This window comes from Silene latifolia, chromosome 10, assembly GCF_048544455.1.
Source record: "Silene latifolia isolate original U9 population chromosome 10, ASM4854445v1, whole genome shotgun sequence".
Taxonomy (NCBI): domain Eukaryota; kingdom Viridiplantae; phylum Streptophyta; class Magnoliopsida; order Caryophyllales; family Caryophyllaceae; genus Silene; species Silene latifolia.
The window spans coordinates 121,347,886-121,359,621 of NC_133535.1; the positions used below are offsets into that span (position 1 = coordinate 121,347,886).

The 11,736-nt window shown below is 36.8% G+C and overlaps 2 protein-coding genes across 2 annotated transcripts; one reads left to right on the forward strand and one right to left on the reverse strand.

Annotated features, from left to right (window-relative positions):
* The first annotated feature begins 1,270 nt into the window (after nt 1-1,270).
* Nucleotides 1,271-4,993, forward strand: LOC141605870 (large ribosomal subunit protein uL18-like). Its single transcript, XM_074424787.1, has 9 exons — nt 1,271-1,460; nt 2,268-2,337; nt 2,426-2,517; nt 2,727-2,853; nt 2,961-3,040; nt 3,115-3,231; nt 4,006-4,140; nt 4,229-4,398; nt 4,679-4,993. Exons 1-9 carry the CDS (start codon nt 1,458-1,460, stop codon nt 4,797-4,799), a joined length of 915 nt encoding a protein of 304 aa, XP_074280888.1. The 5' UTR covers nt 1,271-1,457; the 3' UTR covers nt 4,800-4,993.
* Nucleotides 4,994-7,025: 2,032 nt separating this feature from the next.
* LOC141605871 (uncharacterized) lies at nt 7,026-11,418 on the reverse strand. Its single transcript, XM_074424788.1, has 5 exons — nt 11,172-11,418; nt 10,079-10,293; nt 8,883-9,113; nt 8,329-8,468; nt 7,026-7,536 (listed from the first exon to the last, which is right to left on the reverse strand). Exons 1-5 carry the CDS (start codon nt 11,253-11,255, stop codon nt 7,331-7,333), a joined length of 876 nt encoding a protein of 291 aa, XP_074280889.1. The 5' UTR covers nt 11,256-11,418; the 3' UTR covers nt 7,026-7,330.
* Between the last annotated feature and the right edge of the window lie 318 nt (nt 11,419-11,736).

Genomic DNA, 11,736 nt, shown 5'->3' on the forward strand with positions numbered 1-11,736 from the left:
GCTCCACATAGTGAGCGATAACCCTGTCCATTAATGTGCACATCCCTTCTGTGGCGGGTTCCATAGAAGGCGAAACTAGGGCGTGAAGTCACTCCCGCAAGTGACCCCACTCAGCCGAGGACACGCCTCGAGAACCACAGACAGCAATCACAATCACAATCACAATCACAACCGTCACAATACAATTACTATATTATTCAATCAACTACAACACATCAACAATCATCCCATTATGTGACTAATACTGAGTAGGAAATCCTACCTGGTAAGTACACAATCAGACGGTCTCTACTGCTGAGTCAAAAAGCCTCTTCTATGAACCCTCCTCCTATCATACAACACATAGAGACTACTAAATCACATACTACACATAAAACCCCCAATCTCTAAATTAGGGTTTAACCAAATCGAAGGAAATACAATAAAAAGGGTACATAGATCTTACCCTCGACGCAAGGAACTCAACGGTATAATTAACGACAAGAACTGACCGTCTGAACTCCGGGAATTGCTAAGAATGCGATTAAGAAGATGAACTTGTTTGCTTTCTCTCTTAAACATGAATTTAGGTTTTGTAAAAGTGATTTAGAATAATGACGGTGAAGCTTAAATACCTTAATCGCATAATTAACAAAACCCGAGAAAATTCCCCGTAAAACCGGCTACTCGATCGAGTACCCAAGGATACTCGATCGAGTACCCCCCTACTCGATCGAGTGCCCCAGCTACTCGATCGAGTACCCAACAGGTCAGAAACTATTTTAAAACGCAACATACCCTTACTCGACAGAGTAAGGCCTACTCGATAGAGTACCCAAAGACTCATAAATACGGAGTATTACAGGTGCGGTCCGAGGTGGTGGAGGTTGTGGTGCGGTGGTTGGTGTTGTTAGTAATTAAGGGTTTTATTGAATTGAGATGAGATGGAAAATGGTAGTGAAAAATGCCAAGGGTATAATGATCATTTATGTTCATAATTGAGTAATCATGTCCATGAATGAGCAAGACCCTATTGATATAATTCATCTTATAATGATACTCAAAAATTCCAAACGTGTGTGAAATTGAACTAGCCCGTGCAATGCACGGGGTTCAAAACTAGTTTATTAATTCAAAGTTTATTTGTTAATTTATCGTTATCTAATACGAATGTTAATAGTATTGCTAATTTGAGTTTTTTATTTTAACTTTTAACATTAAGTCAATGAAATATATGAGAGTATTTAAGATTTTTTTTTTAAAAAGATAAAATGCGTAACAAGTAAAATAGGGAGCATGATTTGATAATTTCGATTATAAAAAACCCTAGAAGAAATGGTGGCCGTAGATTAAATCTAATCTAAGTGAAGTAGAAACCCTAGGGTTTTAAGCATCGTCGCCTTCATTTCTCCATCCCTCCATTAAAACTCCCGCAGTCTTCTCTCCTCTATCCTTTCTCTCTCTACCTCCATCCCGCCATGGTTAGCCCTCTTCTATTTCTCTCTCTACTTCCATTGTTTTACGCTTCATTTCTTCATTCTTCGATCTACTTCGTCTGATCTATTCTGTGTTGTTAATATTTGATTATGATGTTGCATTTGATTATTTTGGGATTTATTACAATCAATTCATCATTGTGAATCTGTATTTTCGATTCTATGTGCTTTTTCATTGATATCTTTTCTCTCAAGATTTCATTTTTGATTGAATATCATATTTCACTAATTCAGTGTTTAAGTATTGTTGATTCGTGGGTATTTTTTAAATTTTTAATCCCGAATAATTATACTCCCTCCGTCTCAATCGTTTGTATAACTTTGATTAAAATACCCCTCACGAAGAATAAAAAAGTAAACAAATGAATGATACGGAGGGAGTATTTGTGTAAATATGATTTGCATGAAATTTGAATTTTTGTGAAGTTTTTTCGATCAATCGGAGGTTTTTTTTATTGCTGTTCGAGTAGAGAAATGTTGGATTTGAAGTGGTAGCCAGTGTTGATGATGTACTGTAAATCAGTTCAAATAATTGCGATGTGTTTGTCCTTAGTATGCTGTGAATTTGAGATTATATGCTATCTAATAAATCTTCTCTGAGACAAACCTTGGAGCACGCGACAACTAACAGAAAAAGAAATAGGGAATGAATGAAATATTAGATTTTGCTAATCTGTGAGAGATTGGTTAAACAGTTTAGATGTAGTTCTACTGCTCAGGGTGTATTGAAATGGGTTGAAACTATTTTTTTGAGAATTATAAGTTCTTAAAGTTTTTCCGTTTTGTTTGAAGGCTTTTGTGAAGGCACAGAAATCCAATGCATACTTCAAGAGATACCAAGTCAAGTTTAAGAGAAGAAGAGGCAAGGATAGCGATTTTGTTTTCCTCTTTTTGGTGCATTTTGATCATCTCTTGTGTTTCATTCATTTAATGTTTTGGTTATTCAACAGCTGGAAAGACTGATTACCGCGCAAGAACTCGTTTGATCAACCAAGACAAGAACAAGTACAACACCCCAAAATACCGCTTTGTTGTTCGATTTGTATCCTTTTATTTCTTGCTTTTGAATTGATGCCTCTGTGGTAGGTATTTCGTGGTTTAAGTTGTGAGAAACTCCTCTGCCTAAGGCGGTGCGCTTCTCAACTTCTGCCTGAGCCTTGTAGGACATTTTATTTGGTCATAGTTTTGCACTGCATTTTTAGGATTTTTGTTTTCATCTCGTGGCATGGGTTGTCCTTGACCAATTTCTAGACCAACAAGGATATTGTTGCCCAAATAATATCTGCTAGCATTGCTGGTGATATTGTTCTTGCTTCGGCATATGCTCACGAACTACCTCGCTACGGGCTTTCAGTTGGACTTTCAAACTATGCTGCTGGTATTTTTCTCGCCTGTCCTTGCATTCTTACTTTGCTCTTCTTGAATTTTCTACTGCTTTTGTTTTCTGCATTTGGTTGTGATTGTTGTTTTAAATCATCATTGTAGCATACTGCACGGGACTTTTACTTGCCAGAAGGGTGTTGAAGATGCTTGAGATGGATCAAGAATATGAGGGCAACGTTGAGGTATTATCAAAATCTTCATAATCTGTAATATTAGTTCATCTTTATAATAGGTCATCTAATATATTTTCTGTTAGGCATCTGGTGAGGATTTTTCGGTTGAGCCAGCTGATACTAGGAGGCCCTTCCGTGCCCTACTTGATGTTGGCCTTGTGAGGACAACTACTGGAAACCGTGTTTTTGGTGCTCTAAAGGTTCGATTTTAATGTCCTTTCTGTGAGTTGTTCCTAGTTAGATTTAAGTTCATCTTCCATTGAAGTTTTTTTTCCTTTTAGTAGTTACTTTCAACCTTTGATTGTTATGTGAACAGTCTTTGTTTGGCTTTCTGTATTATGTTTGGTTTAGAGAAAATGTTATATGGCTTGGCCAATTTGAACTAGCTGTTCCGTTGAGCTTTTTTTACTACCTTATTGTAACAAGGGTGGTCTTGTTAAAACTAATAGTTCTGTTGAACTATTATTACTTATCAATGGTTCATTCTTAATGGTTCTCTTAAATGATAAATTTGTGTAACAATGGTGGTCTTGTTGAAACTAATAGTTCTGTTGAACTATTATTACTTATCAATGGGTACGTAGTGGTTATGTTAAATGGTAAATTTGTGTTAATTTGTATACAATCTATTCTTTGATTTTTTGGTAGCAAGGGTGAATGTTAATTTACCAGATTTTTTAATTCCCATAGTTTATTAAGAACACATTTGCCCTTGGTAATCGAAATTCTAATATGGAAACATGTTTTTCCAATTGATGAACTAGGGTGGAGGAAATAATTTTATCCTCTGCTAGGGGAATTGGTTTGAAACCTTTCACCAATTTAGTTGGGCTCAGCTTTACTCTGAGTCCTATATACTCCTATCTGTGCTGATTCGTAGGACATGATTGGTGGATGTCTTTCCTTTTTAATGTTGTAAAATCGTTTGTTCTTGTTAAAGTAATTACGATCTATTATGTTTATGTGTCATATAGGGTGCTTTGGACGGTGGCTTGGACATTCCCCATAGTGACAAAAGGTTCGCTGGATATGGAAAGGACAGCAAGCAGCTTGATGCTGAGGTTCACCGGAAGTATATCTATGGTGGTCACATTGCTTCTTACATGAAGGTAACGATCTTGTCTTGTATTTTGGGTTGGATGATTGTATACGTGTTCTTTTGATGATGGAACTAATTTATCTGGATTGTTCTGGAAGACGTTGATGGAAGATGAGCCTGAGAAGTACCAATCCCATTTCAGTGAGTACATCAAGAAGGGTATCGAGGCTGATGGTCTAGAGGAAGTATACAAGAAGGTTCACGCTGCAATTCGTGCTGATCCTACTGTGAAGAAGTCTGAGAAACCTGCACCAAAGGCACACAAGAGGTAAGATGACCTTGGTTTCTTAAGGCTTTCAGACATTACTTGTATATTTTTATCATACGGTCTCATGATAAGAATTTTATGAGACCAATCTTGATGGTAAGTTATGTTTATCGTAAAACTGCCTTACTAGGCAAGTAAAGCAACAGTTTTACCTTTCAATTGTGAAATGACTCCCACCATCTCATGTGAAGACCGTATCAATATAGTTTTTGGGTATTTACCGATTGTAGTAGCAATAGTTTTCTGTATATTTATTTAATGAAACTTTTGTGATGCACAGGTACAACGCCAAGAAGCTGACATACGAGGAGAGGAAGGCGAAGTTGGTCGAACGTTTGAACAAGCTGAACGCTGCAGTTGGAGCTGCTGATGATTCTGACGAAGAGGAAGACGATGATTAGAATACTCCAGCAAGATAGGCGCCAGTTATGTGTCTTTTTGTTGTTTTTGAGTTATTAGTAGAATCTTCGGGTTTTGTTGGTTTTGTTTACATCATTTACGTTTTTGATCCTGGGAAAATGTACTTCACAGATAATGTTTTGAGTTATTTAGCCCTTGGAAGAATACACCCATCATTGCCGGTTTTGTTCTTCAATTGTTTGCTCATTTGATAGTTAATTTCGAGGAGTCGCAAATAGAGTTTGTTACGTCCTAAATTCTGATGCGATTATAGTTAGTTTATAGCTTTCATCCACTTCCAAGTTCATCCATAAAAGCATTACCCTATTCCTTAGCCACCCCGTGACTTCTCTTTAGTTTCCAGCTTTTTGAATATCAATCTCATAGTTTCTCGTGAATTTCACACAAATTAGAATTTGGAAACCTTTATCTTTAAATGACAAAGAAATTCGATAAAAGTTGAGATAAATATGCTTTTGACAGCAATACAAACAAAACCAAGTAATATAAGAAATTGAAAGATAGGGTATATCAATGGATAATGTAAGAATTATAAAAAAATAAATAGTACCTCTGTCCTATTTATTTGCTTAACGTTGATTTATCACTCACAAGGAATAAAAACGGTAAACAAGAAACGAAGGAGTAGGTGATGACCATGAAAATCTCTTATTTATAAAAACTCTTTTAAAGACCTAGGTTTGGTTATTGGAAAAAATAAGTGGGGTACATCATTCCTTAAAAAAATATCTTTTATTTGCCGTATTTGTGATGCTTTGTATAAGAATTTTAAACGAATTTTATATAAGAATTGTTGATTATTGATATTTTAATATTTGACCGTTTATAATTTATATATTTCTCACTTAATTTCATGTTGAATTATATTTCCATTAATATGTCGAACATATTTACGAATAACGAATTTCTTAAAAACAATTTTTTTGTGAGGGTTTGTGATAAAACTAGTATGAGTGAAAAATATGGATATGGGTGAAGATGAAACTCAGAGGTGAGGAAGTAGAAGAGTGTTGGATAAACAAAATGACGTGGACCTGAAGTTAGAACTAACTCAAATTATATTTTAAGTCTATACCTAAGATAAAAATTCTTCAAAACTTATATCTGGAATTATATTTTTTATTTTCCGAACTTAAGACCAAATAAAAAAAGATATAAATTGATCGTTTTACCCTTTATAAGTTTATAACTAACTCAACCCCACCCTTTTCCCACAACATTAACCCTTAACCTCTCTCATCCACAACATACACCCACCTCCTCCTCCGGTGTCGAGTTGCCACCATAAGTGCCCTCCTGCCGACAAGCCCTCTTAGGGCCACCCCGTTAAACACCCACAACCCCCCAAACTCAAACTCAAACTCAAAAGATCCACCTACATCCCAAACCGAAACCCACAACCCCCACTTACACCTCGTCCACACCTCCACCTCCCGCCCTGTCAAAAAACCGCCAACCCAAAGCTTAACACCGTTACCCACCCCTCGGAAAACACTCCGCCACCATCGAAACCTTGCCCTCGCCTTCAAAAACATTAAATGTGGTGTTTTTGAGTGCGGGGGAGGATTTTCTTAGGTAGGGGTGATGATTAGGGGTTGGGGGTTTGATAGGATAGGGTGACACTAAGACTCTAAGAGGGACGTCACCGGGAGGACATGTGGTTCACTATTATGGCGGGCGGCCACTTTTAGTGGAAGCTCGACACCGATGGTGGTCGCGGTGGAAGGAGGTGAGTCGTGGTGATGGTGATGGAATGTGTGCGGTGAATGTGAGGTTAATGGGTTAATGAGGTGAGGATGGGTTAATTAGTAAGTCATTTCGTAAGATTTAGTGTCGAGTATGAGAGAATGAGATTTTTAGGTATAAGTTTTGAAAAAAAAAAAAAAAAAAAAAAATCTGACTTGAAGTTCGTTAGACTATGTATACTACTCCGTATACGTTAATCAATTTACCCAAATTACAATTTAGATTATTGTGTGTAATTAGCACTCTCTCTATTCAAATGAATTCTATACATTTGTGTTCTTTAATATATCAGAGGTATATTTAATCAACTTATGAAATTCTTTCCAAAGGAGGTAGCTAATTAACTTCAAGGAAACGTTGATGTTCTTGAAAAAAAAAAGGAATACCACATAAAATTTAAACACACATAATCGTTCAGAATTTCTCATGTTTACTTACCATAAACTCTAAGTTGAATGATATTGAAAAGATTGCTTTGCCATATTACTATAGTATACATTTAGCAATTTCAGATTCTGGCTTAACAATTCACATATTTTCGGATCACATTCAAATCGATCACTGGTCTAGGTTAGAAGACAACAATTCTTTACACAAATACATCAACTTCAGTTACTAAAATAACACCTCAAGTGAAATGTAAGAAACAGAAAAATGCCGGTCTCTAGAACCGACGTTCTTTATATCCCCAATTCCATATCACAGCGTTATAACTTAGTTAACAGCATGCAAAATTACTTTTGGGTTCTAGTTCACTAAGAGCGTCTCAGGCATTAGCATGATCCATGTTGTGAAAACCCGGAAGGAGGGAGGTAATGAACCCAAAAACAATTATCTGAATCTCTTTAACTATACCCCACCAGTGGTTTTCAGCCTCAACTCCAGCCTCAGGACCACCTTCGTTTTCAATGCCACCTTGATTTCCATCATCTGCCGGTGGGTTTAGGTTGTTCTCAACTGCAGGTTGTCCATCTGTCACATGAAAAATAGTAGTCCATATCATTCAGATTTCAGAGGTTCAAGACACGCATAGAAACTATTGGTAACAAACATCCTAAAACTCGTTAAGATATGCCAGAAAACAAATTTTACAACCAAAAAAATATCCATGCCCTCCAATTAGTCCCATCTTTTTACAGGTATATCTCAATTTCAATTTACTAGCTCACAATCAGCGATGTGTCTGGTCCAGGATTATCACAATTAGAAAAGGTGTCTTTGTTTACGTCCTGATTCAAATTTTTTTCATCACAAATTTACCATTTTCATGGCGAATTCACCAAACCCCTCATTTCCTATTGTTCAACAAGACCACCACCACTACCACCCTTCAGTTGTTCACACAGCCGGTGATAACTCGATCTTGTTTACAAAAGTAACATGCATGTAATATAGCGGATGCATACAGCTTTAGGATAAGAATGACATAGCAAGAACTTTCCACATCATAGGCACCTAAAGAGCCAATACAAAGTATATCAACCTTTTGCTTATTTTGAATTGTTGAAAGAGCTGCTACTATTATAATAGTTTGTCATTTGTCAACAATCAAAGCCCCAACTTTCCAATAAAAAAAGAGGAAATAATTGATAAAAATTATAAGACAAGGGGTAAATCCTATAACCAATTGGTTTATTTTTTGAATGTCATCTATTTCGGGGTTACGAAGTGAACTCTTCTCTTTGTGATTTTACAAGACTAATAAGGGCCAGTGATCTAAAAGAAATTATGAGACAAGAAACAATTCAACCAGAAGATGCTCACCAGCAGCGACAACCTCATCCCCTTCTCTGACAGCAGGCTCGATCCCAGCAGCAGGTCTTGGTGGCCTGGGAGGAGCAGCTGCCCTATGCATTGCTTGTGAAACCCATCTCACAAGTGGAGTGAATGCTCCAGTTTGGTACCTGAAGTACCAAATTGCAATAGGATGAGTACAAGAGACCCAAATTTTCTTAACAGCACCGTATTCAGTTGCAAGCAAAGGTAGCAACTAATAGTTGCTCCATCCTATGTTTCTCAGACTAGGGATCAAATGCCTGACTCATCACGGAGGTTAAGCACATTGCAGTCCAAAGGAAAACAGAACAAGAGAATGCAGGATTCAATATCCCTTGCAATCAAGTTTATTATCACAATTCACATATCCAACCCTTCAACACCAGTCATGTTCCTAACGTCCCTTCGTTTTCTCCAAATTTTGAAAGAGAAAAACTGATAGGTGGAAGGGCCATTGGGCCCTCAAGCATAGAGAAAAATTCAAATAAAATTTGCATATTTCCTCGAGCAAGTACTTGCTATTCAAAAGGCTATTTACTTACAAATACACAATCAATGCGGAAAATACGAGCACAGCTAGCCTTTGTTTCGATCCATCTTGGTTGAATAGAAAGATCACAGCTACCAACTTTAATATGAGCGCCAAGTCAAGCTGAAATGCGATCTGGAATCTCCGAACAACAATTTGTCTATGAGCAGGAAGCTGCTGAGGCTGCTGCTGGCCCACCTGGCTTTGATCACCACCAGTTCCAGCCTCAGAAGTGGCAGATCTCCTGTAGTTAACAAACCAAGAATATTAGCCAATAAAGAGAAAAATATATACAGGGACTTCAACCCTATATGTTAATAAAGTAAAAGTAAGCAGACGACATATTAGACACTTCTTTCGATCAAGTATGACGCATCAAATGATTCAAATTAATAATGCCCAAATATTACTGAGCATTCGTGTGGCTACAAGTAAGCGAATATCGCATATCCTAAGTTGACTAATCTCTTGTCATTTTTGGCAAAAAAGCATGATTTAAATGACCAATAACAATTGCTTGATTGGGACATTTCAGTATAAAAGTGAACACCAATTCTCATTGAAGACGGACACTTTTCGTCACAAGCTGAAGACGGGCTAAATGTCGCCATTTTAACGACAAAATGTGACATTTTAATGACAAATTATTATAGCTTAAGAAATTGTTCTGGTAACTTTTTAATTAAAATGGTTACATTTTCGTCTTCAATGGGTCACATTTTACCCCGTCTTCAGCTTGTGACGAAATGTACTCGTCACAAGCAAGACGCTTTGAAAAGTGAATGAGTTTACAGCCAGAAGTCAAAACATAAAATCACAAGGATACGTGATTCAAATGTGATTGACGATGACATTACAATAACACGAACGATCAACGATGCATGAATTACGCAAAATGGAAACACATTTAATGATACTGTGGTACTATCATTCCTAGGTGATCCTAGATGTGTTGTAATTTTTGACATCTTCCTGCACATTGCCTTCTGCAGGGACTGTCAACATAGATTAAACTGTTATCAGAGTTTTGAAGTGTTCAAGTCTGAGTTTATCAGCCTTCAAACCTTGATCCTAATTTTTATACATTCATAGATAAACCAAAATTTCGCAAGGTGCGAGTGGACATGAGTGTCTATACAGCACAATCACCAGAAAATAAAGAGAGAAAATTTACAAAAGCTGAAGCATTTTAGCTTACTGTGTACTTACGTTGGTGTCCTGTATGTAAGAGGAATGAGAGTATTAGGAATCCCCGTTACTGCTCCCATAAAGGGAACAACTGGTACAGCATATATGCCGGGCCCTCGATTCACCTGCTCTGGGTGTTGTGCAGAAGCAAGACAAGGGACTAGCGCCGGGTACATGATAGGTAACATGTTAACACCACCCTGTTGAAAAGGTGGGAAAGAAGGGGCCTTTGGCATCTGAAACACAAGCAACAACAATCTCAATATCAGACAACAAAATGGAAACCAAAATCCCAAAGGCAATATTCATGAAGTTAACATTCACATTAACAGAGATATTCGCAAAGAAACAAGACCCACAATATAAAAATAAAGTACCACAGTTTGACTTTGTTTGATAAACGTTCAGAACTTGCTGCTTCAAAGTTCTAATCTTTGAGCCTCTGAGATAAGACAAATCACATTTCTACACAACTCTTTAATTTCTGGAATACTCTTACTATAGATTACAATAATCCCAAGATCCTATTTCGTCAATCCAATAATAATCACACTTCTGGCAGATACGCAGACAATTTCTTATGCTTACGGAACTAACACGCAAATTGTTGGCCTCCTTGAAGCTGTTTGTCCAGGTTTATATCGTCAAAATGCCAATAACAAACCAGTTTTGGAACTAGTTCAATTCAACATTACCCTCACCTAATTCTAACAAAATACCAATATGATAACAAATACTCCGTAATTAGTTTACAAACTTTCACAACAGAGTGAATCTCGGAGACAACGAACCCGAAATGTATCGTCTTCTCTAAAGGGCCTAATGCAGCATAACTACTATCAATCCCAAACATAAACTAGCAGCTTATATTAAATCACAAAAAAATCACAATTAAGTTTATCTAACAACAAACATCACTCCAATATGAACACTCAATTTTCAAAAACATTAAATCAATTCATGATCAATTATCTATCCCCAAACTAATCAAACAAAAGATCAAAACACAATTTACCATAGAGGTGATGAAAAACGATCTGAATTCTCAATTCATCATTTACAAAAGAGATGATTAAAAAGATTACAATAGTGATAATTGTAAGAATCAAGTAACCTGAGGTTCTTTGAGATGATCATCGGAGGGTTTAGACGGGGAGGAATCGGAAATTGATGAATGATTGTCCGATGTTTCTGCCATTAATCGAAAACTCCGACGAAAATTAGGGTTTTTTTACCGGCGGATTGATTTAGGGAAATCGTTGAATTGGGAGGAGTGGATTGATTAAATTGTTGGCCGGTGAATTAGATTTGGGGACGAATTTTGAAACGTACAAAATTGTTGGTAATCACTGATCATATGAGTATCACTAGACACGTCAACCTGACCAATAAGCTCAATGGACCCGTTTTTTAGGTTAAAACCTGTAAATTTTGGCCCGTGATTTGATTAATCCGAACCCAAAATGACAGGTTACTTTACGATTAAAAGCCGACCTGATCCGCTCGACTCGAGTCAAAGATGAGTTTATGCTAAACGTGATTATGAAACATATAAAGCTCACATATTGTCAAAATATAAATATTTGTATATGAAGTAGTATTATATTTGAAATAATAGTTAACTCATCTTTTTAACATACTAGTTGTTCCTCCGCACGCGATGCGCGCGGAGTCCCAAG

Bases quoted from the DNA above. Each gene is read 5' to 3' on its own strand.
- LOC141605870 (XM_074424787.1), top strand. The intron at 3,232-4,005 runs GTTCGATTTTAA...TGTGTCATATAG, and splicing joins GTGTTTTTGGTGCTCTAAAG to GGTGCTTTGGACGGTGGCTT. The intron at 4,141-4,228 runs GTAACGATCTTG...TTGTTCTGGAAG, and splicing joins ACATTGCTTCTTACATGAAG to ACGTTGATGGAAGATGAGCC.
- LOC141605871 (XM_074424788.1), bottom strand. From the start codon at position 11,255: ATGGCAGAAACATCGGACAATCATTCATCAATTTCCGATTCCTCCCCG. The intron at 10,294-11,171 runs GTTACTTGATTC...CTTGTGTTTCAG, and splicing joins ATCATCTCAAAGAACCTCAG to ATGCCAAAGGCCCCTTCTTT. The intron at 7,537-8,328 runs GTGAGCATCTTC...TTCATGTGACAG, and splicing joins GGATGAGGTTGTCGCTGCTG to ATGGACAACCTGCAGTTGAG.